The sequence below is a fragment of the Hordeum vulgare genome, chromosome 2H (genome assembly GCF_904849725.1).
Source record: "Hordeum vulgare subsp. vulgare chromosome 2H, MorexV3_pseudomolecules_assembly, whole genome shotgun sequence".
NCBI lineage: Eukaryota > Viridiplantae > Streptophyta > Magnoliopsida > Poales > Poaceae > Hordeum > Hordeum vulgare.
The window spans coordinates 425,094,725-425,115,418 of record NC_058519.1 but is presented as its reverse complement, the minus strand read 5'-3'; the positions used below and the strand labels follow the sequence as shown (position 1 = coordinate 425,115,418).

At 40.2% G+C, this 20,694-nt stretch overlaps 1 protein-coding gene across 1 annotated transcript; it reads right to left on the bottom strand.

Moving 5' to 3' along the window:
* Positions 1-4,784: 4,784 nt before the first annotated feature.
* LOC123426503 (eEF1A lysine and N-terminal methyltransferase) lies at positions 4,785-20,375 on the bottom strand. The gene is made up of 16 exons (XM_045110343.1): positions 19,940-20,375; positions 19,104-19,205; positions 18,920-18,986; positions 18,302-18,483; positions 17,707-17,967; positions 15,475-15,558; positions 15,347-15,394; positions 15,198-15,262; positions 10,266-10,314; positions 7,576-7,813; positions 6,252-6,373; positions 6,104-6,184; positions 5,959-6,033; positions 5,478-5,593; positions 5,223-5,373; positions 4,785-5,135 (listed from the first exon to the last, which is right to left on the bottom strand). The coding sequence occupies exons 1-16, from the start codon at positions 20,282-20,284 to the stop codon at positions 4,953-4,955; spliced, it is 2,169 nt and encodes a 722-aa protein (XP_044966278.1). The 5' UTR covers positions 20,285-20,375; the 3' UTR covers positions 4,785-4,952.
* Positions 20,376-20,694: the final 319 nt, after the last annotated feature.

Here is a 20,694-nt window from a genome sequence, read left to right as displayed (position 1 = left end):
TCCGAGTGTCGAAGAAGTTTTTAGGTGAAGTAGACACGGTTAGACGGCGTTTTCTATGGGCACAAGAAGAGGAACTCAATGGAGGAAAGTGCAAAGTCAGCTGGCCTGTAGTCTGCTCCCCAATTGAAAATGGAGGCGTGGGAATATTGGACATGAACCGCTTGAGTAGAGCACTCCGGCTACGCTGGCTTTGGCTTTCCCGGACAAGTCCGGACACGCCATGGAATGGTATGCAACTGCCATGCGACGACGGCGACATGGCCTTGTTCAGCGCCTCCACCTTGGTCACACTGGGCAATGGTGCAACGGCCTCCTTCTAGCACTGCTCGTGGACCGGCTCAGGGAACCTAAAGACAGCTTTCCCAACGCTTTTTAGGCACTCTCGAAGAAAGAACAGATCGGTCACTAGCAAACAATACTTGGATAACAGATCTCACTCACGGGGACACACAACATTTGTGGGATGAGGCGATTAGACTGCACAGGTGGATTTAAACAAGAAATATTCAGATGCAAGACCAAGTAAGAGACACCATTAAGTGGACACACGAGACATCAGGAGTGTACACAGCCACTTCTGCATACAAGGCCCAGTTTTAGGGCTTCATGAAATCAGATTTCAGGAATCTAATTTCGAGCACTTGGGCACCTGCTAGGCTGAAGATTTTCACATGGTTGCTTCTTAAGAACAGACTATGGTGCAACGACCGGCTACACAGAAGGGGGTGGCCGAACAGATACTTCTGCCAATTATGCCTCCGAAATTTGGAATCCTCTGTACATTTGTTTTGGCAGTGCGCGGTATCACTGGCAGTGTGGACTACCGTTGCAGCAGGCAACAGTTGTAGCTCCCTCCACCCAAGCAAGTGGCAAAGTAAGACCAAGCTGGCAACCATCATGGCTGAAATGATAAGTACTGCAAGATCTGAACACAAAAAAGCCATCAAAACCATGATCATCCTGATTATATCCGAGCTTTGGAGGGAGAGGAATGAATGTACCTTCAGAAACAAGGTAGTGGCACTCACAAACATTAACACATCCATCAGAAGAACTCTTGAGTTTTGGCGCCAAGCAGGAGCAGTTTTTCTGGAGCACCCCTTTGGGGACCCTCCGTGAAAATATTACTTAGCAAGGATGTTGTATCTCCTTTTTAGTCTTCTTTTTATTTCCTTGATCCTCTGATCAAAAACCACCTTTTGTATTCCCATTTGCTATCTGCTATAAATCAATACAAGCCAGCCAGCAGCTGGATCTTTCAAAAAAATGGAACCTACTCCAACTTCTCAACAAAAAATATATGAAAAGCACTCCTAGAGATCCGAATCGCACTCTTTTGATGCTCTGCATGCACATAATTCTTGCAACAGATCATCTAGGCACCCCTTTCACCTCCAAGGCCCGGCAACTCGCTCAGTTGGGGGATGATGACCATCCATTGGTGGTGCCTTCGCACAATTCATGTGTGGCCCAATGTTGCGTTCGGGTATATGGCTAAAGGGCAAAGTTACTACAAGCATAGCTTCATCTACACCATGTGATTTTTTTAGCAACCGGCAAGAGCTCTGTCTTTTCATATAAAAAAAGAGAATTGGCCAGTTTTTAAGAAAACTTGGCCAAAAGCCAACATATGAGATGTTTAGAAAGAACAGGTCGTCACACTTCAATGGCACAAGAATGACTTATGATGAGGTTGCACACCTCGCCTTTGAAAACATATGGACAAAGTGTAAAAGGACATGGCCTTCAATTTAGATCCTCAAGAGTGTTGTTTAAATCAACAGGGTGTTTTGGCCTTACACGGCTGACACCAATTCTAAATGAAACGATGAGAGAATGGTGGTGCTCCATGGATAGAAGAATCAATCAGATGAAAGAAAAGGTTGTTGGCCTTCAAAAACTATGCCTGGAAAGAAATGCCCGAGTCTGACAACAAATCATCGTCGGTGCAGTGGGTGGTGGACGAGCACAAGTTGTGGATCAGAGCAAAGCAGCAACAGGAAGCTCACCATGAGGAGTAGGCGTAAGTGTTGGTATGTGTGGCGGTGTTAGTGTCTCTGTTGGGGTAACAAGAGCATGTTCTTGTGGTTTATCTGTAAGTGCATCTAGTACCTTCTTAGTGGTTTTAAAGTATTAAAGATAAATGGGTTAAGGGACTAATATGTTTGTGAGTGTACACAGGTAATATAGACCGTGAGGAATTTGATTTAACCGACGAAAGACAACCCCTAAAAATGTATGCCCTCATTTGAAGACTTTGACGCTCTTATTGAAGACTTTGAAAGTGAGGAATTTTGCGTGACCTTGAAGATATTGATGCGAGGACTTTGAAACTTGAAGACTTTGTTTCATAATTTCTTTTTCTTTTATTGAGTCATAGGAAATATTGTACTGTTAAAGAAGGTTGAGGTAATACTAAGGAAAAAAATAACTGATGCTCATCTCAAAACCTATACATATCCAATCCTTCGAGTGAAGTCTTTGGAAATCTCTAACAGTGCAGTCAAATTCTTCAGTAACACAAACGAAGTTCTTCTGGTCTTTGAGGAAATTGGTCTCACTGAAGAGTTAGGATTTTTTTTCCAGTGCGAATTGTCTACCATGAGGAAATTGATGGCCCTGAAGAATTCAATAAATTAATGATCGTTATTGTGTTTAGCGTCAGCTGTCCAAAGGATCTTATCCTTACAACGGCCATATCATTAGGGGTATTTATGTCTTATCATGTCGGGTTACACCCTAGCTGTAAATAGTGTTCCCTACAACCACTAGTTGGTTGGCTGCTCCTAGACAGATTGATAAATGTCATTTAGAGCAACCCTTCCTCCGACGACTTTGAAAGAATTATATGCGAGGAAAAACCCCAACACCCAAAGCCACAGTGCTTGAGCATCACTGAAGAGATTGTTCTGTGTGGTACTGATGCTTCTTACCTTTAAAGATTGTGCATCTTCTAGACGGTTAGGCGTCATGACCTAGAGCATTCAAGAGTGATTGTTGATCGCCGGTCGAACTGATGCTTGTTATTTTTGAAGATTGTGCATCTTCCAGACGGTTAGGCGTCATGGTCAGAGTATCTAAGAATGATTGTGGATCGTCGGGTGACCAAGTTTATGAATGTTTGGAAATCTACCTTGAAGACTTATCACGAGTGATTGAACGAAGTATGTGTGACTAGCTTAAGGAGAATACGGTAAGGACTATGAGGGTGCTTGGATACGTTTTAGTCCCATGACTAAAAGTAGTGAGACTAAAACTTGCTAGCCTCACCCATGCTTGGATGCAAATACTAAAGAGACTAAATTAAATTAATGAGCATTTATTATCCTGCAAACCATCCAATCCAGAACTCGTCTGAGGGGTTAAATGAGGAGAGAGAGGACTAATGCACATTTTAGTAGGGGTACCCCTGACTAAAAAAAAATTAGCCTCAAGACTAGTTTTAGCCTCTCTTTAGTCAGGGGTGCTTGGAACTTTAGCCTCTTAAAGAGACTAGTTTTAGTCAGACTAATTTTAGTCCCTTGGATCCAAGCACCCTCTATGTGTCCTGGGGTTGTGTGTCCTTTGATTTAAATACCAAGTCGCTCGAATCCAGACGTATTACTGTCACAACAGTTGAAACTGATAGACCAAATCATTATCTTCACCGAGCAACTGATTCAATTTCTTCAACCCTTTCATTTCCTCATTTATTTGTTGATGAATTTGATCCATACTGTTGGAAGACTTTGACTTAAAACTTTTTCAATTTACTCAATCCAAATTTTTCAGTTACCTTGTCTTTCGCCTGTTTATCCTGATTACTCGCTACTTGTACTTTGTGTATACTTCACTTCATCATGAACTTTTCTACTCCCATGTTTCGCATGCATTTGAGTATTTTATCCAATGTTTCATTTTCGTCACTATGATAATTCTTCATCTAGTAATTTCTCAATGACGAATTTATAAAAATCGCCCAATCACACACCCTCACCCCTCCCCTCTCCGATCGATATAACGCACTTCCAATATCATTGGATGAACTACATTTCTGATATTGATTCCAAGATAAATATAAGTCTTTTAAGCGATTTCACTAAGGGTCTACATACGAAACAAAATGATTGAATCTATATTCTAAAGTATGTCTATATACATCCGTATGTAGTCTACTAATGAAATCTCTACAAAGACTTATATTTAGGAACGAAGGGAGTAGTAGGCACACCTAGTCCATGAATAGCAGCCATCGCTCCAAAAAAATAGGATAGGGATCTATGGTCTTGAGGGCCTCCTATTGTTACCTTAGCTTGTAAGTATATGAAACTCTTTTCTTCTTCTTTTTTGAATTTTGAAACTCTCTTCTTAATTGAAACGACACGCAACAATTGTTGCTTTATAAAAGAACAAAAAAAACAGATCAGGAGTCAGCGTGGGGGTTTTCTGTGGGTTTGGGCATTTTCCGTCACAAAGCATCACTATAGGTTTGTCTTGATGAAATGGTCGCTCCTGCCAGCTCATTAAAAAATTATTTCGACTTTCTAAACTGAGCCTATCTTCTCCAAGTTGGCAGCAGCTTGGTTTAACTTTGTCGTGGGGGAACCGAGCTTGCGGTCCCTAGCGTCGTCATTTTCAATAGACCTAAACCAAAATGCGAGATCCCTCTTCTCTTGTTCACAGGAGTGTTCTGGCAACATGATCCGCTCCCCCCGATTCTTTTCATTAGTCATTGACCGGTCTAAGGGAGGCCATTGTCTTTGATTTCTGGCCCACTATGCTGATCCGCCTTTGGGGTATAATAATAAAGAAAACAAATTGCAATTCATCATGCTTGGAAAAGATAGATTCCACATACACTGCATCCTCTGCAATACGGAAGCCCGCACCTACTGGCTACCTCATCCTCTGCGGATTCTTCGTATCAGAGCGCCTGGAGTAATGGATGGTGCCTCACAACACAGAAGCCTATACTACTGCAGCCTCTGCAAATTCTTCATATCTGATTCCACGTCCACCGAGAATTTCAGCATAGCGTTCAGTTTAGTTGCAGCCTCATCATGGCGATCGACTTCCAGGTATCTTTTGCTTGGGGACGCAAACAGAACTTCGTTCACATCTTCTTCGAGTTGCAGTGAGTATAGGGTTTCAAATACCTAGATAAAAAAGAAAACCGTTAAATCTAATAGGTGTACTTACACTTATCCAGTTAGGAACACATGCGTGCCCTATACCCATCTTACCGCTTTCAGCCGTGAAATGACCATTTCCCTGACTGCAGATGATCGTGCGACTAGATTGATGATGAGTAGGCCCCCAGCTGAAAGGAACTTTTTTGCTGACATAAGGAAAGCATCTTCGACGAAGTTTGCTGGGGGGCAAGACAACCCAGAACTGTAACCAGGACTTTGAGTTAGAGTCTATTGATGTGAACTGTTTGGCAGAAAGAACAGCAATTCAACGGCGGATGACAACATGGAAAAGTTAAGAGACTGCACCTTAGATCAGATGAATCAACATCAACAATAAGAATTCTAACTGCATCGCTGTCTTTGCCACTTGGTTCAGAATGGGCATTTTCCTCAATGAATTTGATTCCATCGCCCAAATGCACCTAATACAAGGAAAATGTAATGAGGCCCATTGCTACAAATAGCTCATTATCATGCTTAGTAGTTAGCACAGGTACTACTAAACTCCTAAACATGAATTCCTAGAGGAGGAATGCAGTATTACATTACTTTGAGTACAAGAAAAACGAGCGTCCATCATGCTTTATCAATAGGGAAATGCTGCTTCCGAAAATCATCATAGAGAACGTACGATCAGCTTTCACACATTAACAGTTGCAATAGACCTTGCTACGCTTTTATGGTCGTATCAATAATAAGAACATCACTAAGAACACTATGTATGTTTCAAAGAAAAGAAAGTGTCTGAAATGTAACGTGTACTTATTTCGCATAGTTCAAAATACACCTTCAGTTGCTCATCCATTGAAAAGCCAAAATATTTCGTTGCTACCTCCTCCATCATGGGGTCCAACTCAACAACCTGTAAATTTTGGGAAGCATGATCGTCCAGTTCAATCAATCGACCAAGAATAGGAAATGTTTCTCTTTACCTCAATATTAAGATGAGGGAGGCATCCACGAAGAAACATTGGTAAACTCCCGGCCCCAAGGCCTACAATAGTGGTACTGACCTACAAAATGAATTGCAGGAGTCATAAAAGCTATATTCTTCATGCATAATGATATCATATTACTTACCCTTTCTCCAGATGATGCCGCAGCACTCAGAGCAGATGCAACTAAAGAAAGCCCGCATATGATACTACTGTGATAAGAGCTACCAAGATAGCTATGGTCGACCCTCAGACTGTCCTTGGATCCTACATATTACAAAAGACCAACCAATTGTGGACTTACAGTAAGATAAGCATTAAAGTCGTGCCTAATTTTGATTGTCTTATTGCATAGGTGAAGACCAATAATGTCAGTAGGTGTAAAAATATAAAAATGAGGTAACGACAGTTATGCAACCAGGGTTTGAAATTCTAGATTCACAAACAGTCCAATACCACAGACGCTATCAATTCTGGACAGTTACAGCAGAAACTAGTTTTTCCCAGGCAGTTTGATTTCAAAAGAATAAAGGTCAAATTAGAATACGAATGGTTCCAAAAACAATTTTCACTTATTTGAATCAAAAATCTGACAAAATGTTTGCAATTCATGATTTGTTTCCCAGGCAACCTCTAGGAAAAACAGATACCTGTGGTAACCTTTTTTACTCTCAGGGTTTTGAACCCTGCTTCCAACAGCAAAACAGAATGCTAGGGAACCGGTCAGTTTTTTCTCTCATTGACAGAAAAAAGGAGAGGATAGGCACATCAATCATGCATCTCAGTTGAGAACAACTAGTAGGATCAACAAGCATTATAAGAGAAAATGGAATGGAGTAAAATCATAAAGAATTCGGAGTTATGCCATTTTTGAAAGGTTCAGAACTACTTTGTCAAAAAAAAAAACTCCGCAAGTACCCAGATCAACATGCATCAACTAGTATCAGATGAATAACTAGACCAATATTCCCAAAGTAAACATGTAGAACAAAAAAGTTACAGCAACTGGAAAGAATTCAGAGCGCAACTTATACAGAATAATGCCATGCGTGAAATGCTCTCTTCATTGATCTTCTCCCTTTGTACCTAAATACTTGTAGTTGGGGAGAACTAATCAGGGGAGAACTAGATTAGTTCTCCCCAACTACCTACTTGTAGTTGGGGAGAACTACTACAAGTATTTAGGTACAGAGGGAGTAGAAATTAACTGTATTTAAAATGCGAAAAGGTTGTCAACAAATATAAGTGTTTTGATTGGAAACCTATTGTACATGTTAAGAAAATCAAAAATCCGCAACAACACTATCAGAATACATAGACATAACACCAAGAAGAGACCTAATGCCGAGAAAAGTAAGCTCAAACCAAAGCCATCAAGGGCATGGATTATTCCTGCCAACAAGGAAAGCAAACAACCACACCATAGCAGTAACATTGGACATCTAGGTTAACATTAAATAGGAATATACCAGTGAATCCCTTTTTCTGGCTCTTCTTTTTTGATGATGCAGATGAGTTCTTGGTCTTACTGTCCGTCTCGTCACTTGGTGATTCTCTGATTAACAATGCTTCAGATTGCACTAAGCCAGAACTTCTTTTAAAAATAAGTCGTCGGAACATTTTTTCAGACAAGCAGCTTTGGTCTCCATCAACATTTTCATAAAGAACATCTTCCACAACCATAGGACCTGTTATTTCTGATGTTACCTTCAAATGGACACAAGGAGGTCAGCCAAGGTATTGGATGTGTGTGATCCAACATTACAGCAAATTAGAGAATCAAGCGGCTTTGAAAATTCAAATAAAAGCATATAGACGTATTAGTCCAGTTTCAGTTGCCTCCCTAACTATTACAGTCCTATCTATACAGAATCAAATACATGTCAAACTCTCCAAGGCCAGCTAGGACGAGGTTGATTCTTCATAGGAGGCAGAGACACTTGCTCCAGACCCCAAACTGAATCAAGCCATCCACAAACAGATTATATCCACACAGCTTTCCGAATCAGTGCAGGAACAGTCAAGATAGGGAACCTAATGTATGTTTCCAGGGAATCAGCATCTGGTTCTTAGGATATATACTCCAAGAAAATTCATTAGATAGGTCCTCCCAAGCAATTACACAAGTTTACAAATATCTGACAGTAAATTTAATCCAGCCAAATGATGACAATCTCATTCTGTGTTAACTCGATCCAGTGTCCTGGGAAGATCAGTTGGATAAAATCACCGAAAGAAATTGAACAACGCACCAAGCACTATATATATATATTGTACATATAAGATACCATCTATGGAAGGAAGCATGTCTGTTCAACTTTTTGGAGAGGGTAACATAAACCTTGGTTTCTGGGAGTAGTTATTTTTTTGATAGGTTTCTGATAGTAGTTACCATGCAATAACAGCTTGAAGGGAGGGACAATAGGTGAGAATGAATTCGAGCTGGCTAATTCATCATTTTTGGGTTGCATGTGACACTTTTACTATGCTCGTGCTCAAAGAGGATATAATAGCAGTCAACCAAACCATATCTTAAGAAACTAAGTGATATTACAAATAACCAATCCATAGCCTGGTAAACCAATCAAATGTTTAGGAAACCTCGATTCATGAGGTAAGGCCTTCTGAATCCTGGAGCTACAATACTGATCCTGTGCACGACAGCATGGCACTGTTCATACAGCATCAAGGCAGTGGTCACCATGACCAATATGTACGAGACTTCATCGTCAGTCTTCTAGTTTCCAAAACATCTGATGAGTTTTCCTAGGATACAATCCAGTTATTTGGAGTATCAATTATTAATTGCTAAAGATAGAGCTATTTTCCTATTAATTTCCTACTCAACCTTGGTACAAGTACAAAAAAATTCTCTCAATGCATCCTGGGCCCTTCGAGTTTTGCCATCCGGCCTCTCTCAAGCCAGTATTTACCCCTATGAACTGAAGTTCATAACAATGTGAGCTACTATGATCAGTGAGAGTCCAGCGCAGGAGGTATACTAGTCATCAACGGTAAACTGCAACCAAAGTAGTCCAGAAGACAATATGACAAGCCGACGAATAAAGGTGAAACCAAAGGTTCTTATCAAGCAACAACTGAACAAGATGTTCAGAACTAGACGTTAGACGACAACACTAGAACAAAAAAGCTTTAGCATGACAAGCACCTAAACTGGTCCTGGACTTCTGGTTAAACGCGAAATCTTATCAGCTCACAGCTTGAAACAGTTTGCTCAAGTGACATACTTCAACTTCAAAGGTCTAAACCCCACATGGAATTGTACGCTTGCACCAATTTATTTGACAATTGTAATCATGTAAAGACATTCACTATGTGCCCGTGAATCTATAAAGGATAAGGCTGCAGCTGAACATATGTTGGATGAGTTGAAGTGGTTTTGACTGTTACGATCTAGCAGTAATGAACTTGATGGGAGAATATTAGAACGGTACAATCATTAGTAAAAAACCAATTTATCGAGAAACAAATCCAATTCGGACCATGAAATATATCTAGAAACAAATCCAATCCAATTCTAGATCTTCAGGTTTCAAGGCCAAATAACTTCAAATGTCAATGTGATGTCGAGGCATATGCCGGTTTCGTGAAAGTGGCACATCCTAACAATGTGGATTATTATATGATTTCCAATGATTTAATCTAAAAGTTCAGCTTACTAAAAAATTCAAACTAAACATGACAGGACACTCACCCACCCCCAAACGCGGATTTCTGAAGAAAAATATCTGATTGGGCCTCCAAAAATTTATCGTCAAATTTTCCAACAGTTTTTCAGTTGTTCAGCCATTCTCTGAACTCAAAATTAGTGGAATCATTATAATAATCTACACTGTTAGCCATCTTTGCACCACTTTGGCCAAACCATCTACATCATACATCACAGCAATGGCATAACCCTCAAAACCATGTTAGGATTCAAAATGGTCAGGTTATGAAACTGAGGGTAAAAAACACTTGGTATATTGTGTAGTTGGGGGTTCAGCTGTCCAAGATAGACCTTTCCACCAAACTTAAGCTAATTTGGTAATGTTGACCCTAAGAAGAAAGGGCAAGAGTCATTGCCACTGGACTAGATTTCCTGATAAAATTGAACAGTTTTTTTCGAGGTAGAGTTTTTTGTAGACATTAACAATACCTCCTGCAGAATATCTCTTTGTTTCACACCATCACTAGCCATCATGAATCTGCATAGGTTTGATGCACCAACACCCCAAGATAAAAAAAATTAAGTAACAAAAATAGTTAGAACAAAGCCAATTGAATAAGGTGTTACAATACATAGTTAGAAAAGAGCCAAATGAGAGAAGTTCAGTAGTGATCAATGCACAATGGGATATTCGGTTGTCATGTGTCAGTGCATTAATTGTAGACCACACACTTACAAGCTTGCTTGCACATATTACTATCAAATGTAACAAGAAACCAAACATAATAGTGCAGATTTTGCTGAATTTCAGGTCAATGTTCAGAACAAAGACGAACATAATTGAGAGACTGCATCATAATGTACATCTGCAACTATAATATACTCCCTCCATTCCTAAATATAAGTCTTTTAAGATATTTCATTAGGAGTCTACATACGAAGCAAAATGAGTGAATCTACATTCTAAAGTATGTCTATATACATCCGTATGTAATCCACTAGTGAAACCTCTTTAAAGACTTATATTTAGGAACGGAGGGAGTAACTAGTTACAGAGAGTTACCCATTTGATAAAAAAAATAAAAACCAGAACAGGGACAACCACATCATTTACTCCGTGTTATTTTTGAGCATTGACAAATATAAAATTAATCTAACCTATGGTAGCTAGAATGCACACGGCTGAGCAAAAGAAAAGGGTGTGCCGGTAATTAAGGGATCCAATTGGTGTGGGTTGTCATAAGCAAAAAAGCATGGAATCTCTACCTAAATACCTAATATATATATATATATATATATATATCCCTAATAATAAAGCAAATAGGGTTTCTGGTCGTCCGTCGTGGCAATTTTGCGAAAAAGCCCCTCCGTTTTCGAGGATTCAACCCGCAGTCCTTCTGTAAGTCAAGTCGAACCGTTATTTTACGTTTTGCACAAAAAACCCTATATTTTATCCGAACTAACCCGTCCCTCCTTTTCCCCCTCTCTCCCCACAACCCCTCCGCCGCTGCTGGCTCCTCCCGTGCTCCCGGCGGCTGTTGGCCACGGCCCCCGCGGGCCGCCGCGCCCACCACACGCGGCTCCCGGGCCACCAAACCACCCACGCCGGCAATGGTGACGCGCGCCGCCCTCGACCTGGATCTGAAGACCCCAGCCACCGTCGCCTCCCGGATCCGCCGCCTCCTCCCCAACAACCGTCGCCTCCCGCCGCCGCCTCCTCCCCAACCACCTTCGCCTCCCAGATCCGCCGCCTCCTCCCCAACCACCTTCGACTCCCAGATCCGCCGCCACCAGCTCGCCCTCAAGGAGCTGACACCCGTCAAGGAGCGGTCCTCGCCGGCCACAGCTCGCTGTCCGTCGGGGAGAGCACCAGCCGGAGCTTCATCGCCGACCGGGGTGACCCTCTTCCTCCTCCCATCGAGATCTCCCCCATACTACTGCAGGTCAACTACGCTTCCACATGATGTTCATCGGTCAGAGCTATAGCCAAATCCCTTACTTTTTCTCGGCATGGAGTGAACCTGTAATCTTAAATCATGATTAGGAAATTATTTCAAGGTTTTATGTGTTGATCGACATACTGTTTGTTACAGGAGCACCATAACTCGTGAAAAATTTGAAGAGCTTTGTGAAGATTTATGGGAGCAGGCTCTCACTCCAATTAAAGATGTGCTTGCGCAGTCAGGCATGAAAATTAGTGACATCTATGCTGTAGAGCTAATAGGAGGAGCTACCAGGGTACCGAAACTGCAGGTGATTATTACTCTCTCATTCAAGACTTACACTTAACTTGCCATTGAAGGGCTGTAATGAAATGCAGGACTGTTGCATTGTTGAATTTTGTAAACTTTTGTTGTATATCCTCGTACAAACTAAACTGATTTTATAACCTGGGTGCATGCGGTTGCCTGCTTCTTATTTCACCTTTTTACCTCTTAAGAAGGTTTCATCGTGAATGGAATTCAGTATTTGGCACGTCTCACATTTGTATTCTCCTGTTCCAGGCTAAGCTGCAGGAATTCCTGGGACGGAGTGAGCGTGAGACTAGCAAGGTTATATATGTAATAACAATACTGGTTTAAGTTGACAATGTGATTTATATGCAACTTGCACTCAGTTTGCAAATTGTTTTTTCTTTCCCAGATTTGGGTTCTGCCAGAAAGCCCGAAGCTACTGAGGCCTGTGCTCAGCAAACTGCAACATGTGATTCTGGACAAACTTCCTGAAGAATGTGATTTAGCTTGGACAATGTTTATTCTTGAAGCTGCACCGTCCCTCAAAGAGTTGTGCATCACAGTATGGGATCATTCGTGCCACATGTTGATGAGAGACAAAGAGTTTCGGAAGAGAAATGGCTACTGTAAAAAGGCAGACATGGAGTGGAAGCCACATGCCCCTGATTTCAAGCACAAGAATCTGGTTAAGCTCACCATCTATGGCTTCCAACCTGACGACATCTTTGTGCGATTCATCAGGTGTGTCATGGAACATGCGGTTAATATGGCAGAGATATTTCTGCACGACAGGAAGGTATGTCTGTGCTGTGATGACTTGGATCCCAAGGTGAAGTCCCCATCGAGATATCCATCGAACGCTGATGAGCGCAAGCAGATCATCTTTTGACATTTGTGAATGCTTCCTTTGGGATAAGTTCACTGCTACGTGGCTCTGTTTAGAGGTTAAAACCGAGTGCTCTTGATGTGTTGGAAGAAGCTGCCATGCTCACTTCATCTTTATCCATATCACTGTAGAAATTATAGTGGGATAATGCATTGCAATGATTTGCGCTGTGATGTCTAAATCCCATCTTTTAGGAGCAATATCAGATATTTGTGTTTTACAATGTTTTGCGCTTTGACTAATAAAGTACTATATCAAAACATATGGATTGTGGCCAAGGAGAGAATATTTGAGCATGGTGGTGATGTCGCGGGGATCCCTGCGGCGCCCAGGGGAGGCGAGAGGGTCCGGGTGGTCTGACGACGCGCGGGAGGGTGGGGATGAGGCGATGCGTGCGGGGATCTGCTGGCGGCGATGGATGCACACGACGGCAGCGGCGTCTGTGAATGTGCTCATGGAAATCGAGAAGCTCTGGATGGATAACTTGTAGCTTTCTTGCGATGGATAACTTCTAGAATGTGCGAACGTGTTAGCTAGCTACATGAAGATGGCAGCCACGTGTTGTCATTTCTAAAAAAAATCAGCCGACGTAGCTAGCTCTCGTGCACGCTTGTTTAGATTTTTTTTATTTCTACTATATAAGGGTTCGCTCTCAGTTTAGGTGTTTGTTTATTCTCCGCCGCCGCCTTCCAGATCAACACCTCGAAGGATCTGTGACGATGCACGCCTCAGATCACCGTTCAATTCGGATGCCAACAGCTTAGCAAGACCCGGCTACCGTTAGATCTGATGGACTAGCCGTGACCAAACAATACTAGGGCAAGACTCCTGACCTGGCCCGAGGCACACGCACGATTAACCGACCGATCTACCAGAATGCCGCCACGAGCGTCTGGGTCACCAGATGAAAGCGAACAGGAACATCAACGCGTGGAGGACAGGAGGTGCCACGAGATCAAGTGAAAAGGGAACCAGCAGCAAAAGGAAGGAACGCCATTGAGCATACTAGGAAGCGACTAGGAAGCCGCCGATGGCAGCGGCAAGGGGATGAGCGCGCGTGGAGCATACTCCCTGTCACGGCGGTCCGGAGTCGTCCAGTGAGTCATGACTTATAAATTTTTTGGGCCGGCCCACGTCCGGGCGGCCTTTATTTTTCGTTTTCCTTTTCCATCTTCGTTTTTTCTACTTTAAATAATTGGAGAATACAAAAAAGATCTAAATAAATAAATGAGAATTTTGAAATAAAATGTTCAACAATTCATAAATGTCTGTGGATTCAGAAAATGTTCGCTATTTTTAGAAAATATTCGCACATTCAAAAAAATCGCAATTTTGAAAACAAATATTCCAGAAGTCAAAAAACGTTCATGATTTTTGTAAAAGTTTGGATATTACAAAATATTAATGAAATTGAACAAAATTTTGCCAATTCAAAAAATGTTCATGAATTGAAAAAAAAAATGTCCGTAACTTACAAAATAGTTTATTAATTTATAAAATATTCACTTATTCAAAAAAAATCATGAATTTTAAAAATTGTTCGCCGATTCAAGAAAAATGGTTTAAGAAATGTTCATGATTTAAAAGAAAATGTTTGCAAATAGTATAAAATGTTCATCATTTCAGAAAAATTCAAAAATCTGTAAAAATGTTCGCAAATTTAAAAAACAACCACGATTTTAAATATGTTCACCGATTCAAGAAAAATGGTTTAGGAAATATTCACAATTTAAAAAAAATGTTTGCAAATAGTATAAAATGTTCTTCATTTCAGAAAAAAATCAAAAAATCTGTAAAAAAGTTTGTGAATTTGAAAAACAACCACTATTTCAAATATATTCATGAGTTATTTTTTTCATGATTTTCAAAAATTGTTCACGATTTCAGAAAAATGAGCCAATGACAGGAAACTCTTTCGCCCGAATATATGATTTTCATGATTTTGCTGTATCTTGGTGATGCAGCAAAATATGGCCATGGCAATTGAAGATTATGATTTTTTTTCTCCCGTTGCAACGCACGGGCCGTGTTGCTAGTAATAATAACGATGATATATCTTTTCCTAAATAGGGTAATGAGCAGAATAAACATATCAAAGTTATTTGGCATCAGCATAATATTTTTAAAATAAAATCAATTTTTCTATGGGCCAATGACAGGAAACTCTTTCGCCCGAATACATAATGCAATGTTTGACTTAGTTATTTGATTTGATGTATTAATTATTTTCTGCACACGATAAAGGCCTACTTGTAGTAGAAAGTACTGACAGAATTTAAAAAAGAAAGCATTGACACATACGGCATAGGGTCTGTCTCTTCAGGATATTCAGGTTCTATATCCATAACAAGAGGAGATAAATCCTTCTGCGAATAGCAAAAATATTATGTTACAACCTGACATATAAAAATAGGAGCCTTTGGCAATCGCACAATAATGAGAAACATCACCTTGATAACATCAATGTCAGCACTTGCATGTCTGCTATCAAGGAATACCTAGCACAGCACAAATATAAGCCATGAAAATGAAGCAACATATCCTAGATAGCAAAGAGATAAACACGCAGTCTGCATACCATGATTAGACGAGCAGCCTTTGCACTTTCAACAACAAGCCACTGCCCTTCCTCTGAAGCAAATAACCATTCCTGAGCTCGTGCCTGAAAGAAGGTATTTTCGTTAGCAATCACGAATGGACAGAAGTGATGAACTATTTGAGTACTTCTCTATTTTCTTGGGTACAATATTGAAACATGCGGTGAACATCAAATAAAAGCTACTGTGGTTAAGCAAAGCCTAGTTGTTAAGATTAGTTGACCAACATGCCACTCTCACACAGATAAAAAAACATTTTTTTTTGCGGTGGAAAAACAGCGGCAGCCATGAATCAGAGACTTAATGAGAATGAGGAATAAACTATATTAAAAAAACATACTAGAGTGACAGAAATTTAATTGATTGAAATGGAATCGATGCCAGCACATTTATAGGTTTCATTACAGAGATAAAGCAGGAAATGATGATAAAGAAATTAAAACATATTCAGCAAAGCATTGCTGGGTGTGCATCTGTGGACTACAGGACTTCAACCAAGTTAAGAATATTAAAGATGGAAAATTCTTAATTCTCATTTACTCTCTCTGTAAAGAAATATAAGAGCGTTTAGCTCACTCTTATATTTCTTTACGGAGGGAGTACATGAAATTTTTTGGCATGAATAAGATCCTAATAATGCAGGGGTTAGTCCCATATAATTGTGAGGCCAATCCACTAAGTAAAGTTTGTCTCAGTGATCTGTTCCCAGTCCTGATTGCTCATTGCTTAAGGTCTATTAAAACAATATAAGATTCCTCATGTGAGGAGATAAATTGTAAAACTTACATCAAGAATGAACATTGAAGACCACACAAAGTTCTCCATGCCACTAAACGAACTAACAACTCCTAAAAAAATTAACAGGGCTAGAATTTTATAAATCAGTATCAGTTAGTTTGGTTTGAGGAATAGGACTGGAATGGACCATTCATCAAACCTAGCAACATACTTTGTTTGAGAAATGTAATGGGTTAGTCTGTCAACCACCTCGACCCTCATAAGCACGGAGATAAAAGAAAAATGGGGGATGGGGTCTGCCCCCAAAATCATGGGTTAATTGGTTGATGGACCAACACATCTAGCATAAGGGAGTCCCTCAAATCAAACAACATATACATAAGCATCTGTAGCTCCAACAAATAGCTGCATCCAGCAGATTCATGATTGCAGTATGATAAGAATGACAGCATTAATCTCATTCAAACACTGAATATGCATGTTTAGCCTGCTGACTTATCCACTTCCCAGGCTGGAAAAACTGTCCTCAAGATGGAACTTCGTTCGTCTACATAAACAATACTCTGTCCATTCCATAATGTAGTGCATATAGATTTTATGAGAAGTCAAACTCAGCAGACTTTGACCAAGTGAAAACTATCTATATCTACAATACCAAACATAAACAATATTAAAATTCAATTCACAATGTATCCAATGATATGTGTTTGGTATTCTAATTGTAAATATTTTTCTCTCTAAACATTGTCAAAGTTTGACTTAAAAAAATCTATATGCACCACATTATGCAATGGTGGAATAACTTGCTTCAGTAGTCATTAGTTGCACTATTATTGTTATGCACTCTGTAACTCTTCCAGAATCCTAACCTTATGTCGAACTGCACAAAGAAGCATTAGCTACATGTCCCCATTTCTTCTCTCTTCTAAGCTTTCTCTTGGGATTTAAAGACCAATACACGATTACAGCATCCACATCACATCTACAATGAAATTTGAGTTTGTTGACATATTTCTACGACGATTTCTCATCTCCAGCAATCGGAATTTACAGTGACAGTAGAGAGAGAAATAGAATGGTGTGGCATCGACATGTTAATCGTCCATGTATACTCTAGTTTGAGGCAACTTCGTGTATCGTGTGGACTCTAATTTGAGGCTACTTTGTATGTACCACCATAGCACGTTTCCAGGCTATAATAAGAATATGGACACAAAACTAACACATCAATTAAGATCACATCGATAGTAAGATTGGCATAAAACGCATAGATTAAAGGATTAAATAAGTAACAAAAAAAATAGCCCCAAAGTTGCAAACAGACCCACGTAAATTTTGATCAAAAAAGTTTACATTTCTACTGTCTCTCAGTTTTGAAGGTTTATTGCAAGATAGTGCTAAGGGATTCAGTTAAACAGTAATGGTAATAAAAATACTATAAGGGCACCGGTGCAAATTGACAGTATATAACAAACCTTAGGCACAATAAAAACTCCACAGTGGTATACAAATTTTTCAGTTTGATTCTTGGCATCCATTAAAACAGCTTTGTAGCAAAACAGTGAGCTTCCTTGTTCACCGAGAATTAACTGCCTCCTTCGTCCTGGGACAATAACCTTTAGATCTCCAATAGCACCCAGCTGAAGATCTCGCAACGAGAGAAGTATATCAACACCAGAATTGTGTGACTCCCGGATTTTGTTCTCATTTTGCAGAGCATGAATTACAGCATTTGCCTGTAGCACCAACATAGAACATCAAGTAAAATGTAAGTCCTGACAAGTACTTAATTATTTATATTTCATAATACTGACCCCCTCCATTCGCATATAGATTTTTTGAAAAGTCAAACCTCACAAACTTTGACCAAGTTTTTGGAGAAAAACATTTCATCTAGAATGCCAAGCATATATCATTAGATTCATTATAAGTAGTTTCATATTCTATATATTTGGTATTGTAGATATAAATAGTTTTCCCTATAAACTTGGTCAAAGTTTGACTTCTCAAAATATTTAGACGCACTGCATTATGGAACAGAGGGAGTATATCAGAAGAACATAACAGTACCTGCTGCATGTTACAGTATTCAGCAGACTGGTCCACTAGTGATTTTATTGTGTGTACAACACCCATCTTCCCTTTTACCATGACCACCATGAAGGTCTGGAAGGCAGACTTGCTAGAGGGTTCACTAGCTATAGCTTGAATAGTCATATCCCATCCAAACCTGAACTCAGACAAAAGTAGGTCTACAAGAGAGAAAGTAGAAAAAAGAGTCTGAACAAAGTGTTTCAATATTAACCGGTTGATTACATAGAAAGTGGTCCATCTGTACTTTATAATTGGTAATTTACAATTCATGGAACTTCGTGAAATTGGAGTGACAATATCTTCAGAAGTATCTATGTTGGCTGCAGATACATCATACATTGTAATATATCCTAGATTTGCTGGTAAAGGCATTTTCAAAATCCCATGACCTTTTTATTTGTACTAATACAGAGCTTAAACCCTATGGTCACTCACAGAATAACACAGTAAAAGGAGTGTAAATGCCAAATTGGAACCATGTCAAATTCAAAATCACGCATACGCATATGTCAAGTTAAAAGCCAAAAAAATAAAGAGTAGGTACAAGGTGGCAATTGTGAAACATCCTGTTCTCGGTAAGTGATTGAAGTTCACCTAAAACATGGGATTCTGCTAGAGTAAAGCACGCAAATTTCCCGCCTGACTTCAAAACCCTCTTGGCCTGCAAAAGGTGTTTGCTTAGTCAGGCATGACATGAAGAAAATGATATTTCCATCAATCCTACTAGATTACAGCAAGTAAATGGGAGTAAATTTAAACGAACTCAAAACCGAAATACCTCGTCTAGATATTTCATCCCCAGTTTTGTGCCAACCTCCGGCTCCATAAGAGCATCCAATCCTCCCTTATCAAGTATGAAATCAAAAGAACCATCTGGAAACTGCGAATTTGGGATGTGAGGCGGTTTCCACGAGAATGTTTGTTAAATAAAGCATAAGCCGACAAAATCCCTTACAAACGGCACGGGAAATGAGAAGAATAAAGCAATTGGAATTTAATAAAAGTACAATTGGAAATAGCATTAGTGACTTCAGTTCACATGTTAAGAGGAATCACAAATGTTGCCCAGCGGATGTAATACCAAGGTCATTCTGAATCTCAACAGGGTAAATATTTCCATTTTGTTTTTAGTTTAATCCGTCATGTTGCAAAACTTCAAACTAAAACCATAAGTATCTTCTGGAAGCTATCTCAGAGAGACAACATATCAGTTCAGTTCCAAGACTATGCACTGACAACCCACGGATACTCTTCCATGGAACCTAAACCAACTGGTTCAATGGGCATGAAATCTAATTCTAGTTATGGTACCGATGTTCATAACATAAAACAAAAGTGTATCCATTCTTCATTCAGTAACTAATATAGTATTCTATTACAACATCAAGTCCAATCGAGCATTAAAAACTTTGATACTAGCTCCAGCACAATCAGTGTTCAGAGTGCAAACCTAGCAATTTTGAATGCCAGTAAACAAACTGAGCGCAGATGTTTCAACTATAAAAAAAGCTCACCCCGTGAGCCCCCCCCCCCCCCCACCAATCCAGCACCGATGAACAGAAAACTCTAAATTGGCACGGCACAACAGCAATTCATGGACGCAGGAGACCGTACCTGCATGTTGGTCATGTCCATGACGCGCCATCGCATCTGAGGGCGCACACGGGCGTGTCGGCGGAGCATGTCGGCCACGATGACACGGGAGAAGTCGACGTTGGTGATGCGGCGGAACCCCAGGTCGTACAGCTGCTCCGAGAGCGACGAGCTTCCGCACCCCGGGACAAGGATCTCCGTCCCCTCTTCCCCAAGGAGGAGCGACAGGAGCGGGGCCTTGATTTGCGGCCACTCCGCGTACCACTCGAAGCTGTCGCCATCGCCGCGGAGGGCAAAGAACTTGTCCCAGTTCTCCCGCGAAGTAAAGTCGAGCAGCGCGTCGTGGAGCGCCGGCGTGGTAGACATGGGATGCGCAAACCCTAGCTACGATAGCAGGGGTTTAGAAGTGGTGGGAGAAACGGCGAGGTTTTCTCGGTTGGTGGGAGCGAGAACACCAACGCTTCGAGGGGGGGATTTGATCGTTTGCGCCAGTTATTAGGCTCTAATCATTTATTTAAAAAATGTCCTGCTAGATTTGCCATCTCTATATCTATGTTTATGTCTTTTTTTCAATATAAAACTTATACTCTCTTTTTTATTTACTTAGTATATTAGTTTTGACTGAAGTCAAACTTTATAAAGTTTAATCAAATATATGAAAAAAACATTTACAATAATAAATTTATACTACACAAATGTTCGTGCGTTGCAACGAAAGAAAATAATAACTTTCATTACCATGTAGAATGCTTGCGAAATAACATATGTTATGGATC

What these genes read in the sequence shown, in the direction of transcription:
- LOC123426503 (XM_045110343.1), bottom strand. Translation starts at nt 20,284, where the DNA reads ATGTCTACCACGCCGGCGCTCCACGACGCGCTGCTCGACTTTACTTCG. An exon ending in AATACTGTAACATGCAGCAG is followed by an intron (nt 17,968 to 18,301) that starts GTACTGTTATGT and finishes TTGGTGCTACAG; the next exon opens with GCAAATGCTGTAATTCATGC. An exon ending in TCCCTCATCTTAATATTGAG is followed by an intron (nt 6,034 to 6,103) that starts GTAAAGAGAAAC and finishes CAAAATTTACAG; the next exon opens with GTTGTTGAGTTGGACCCCAT.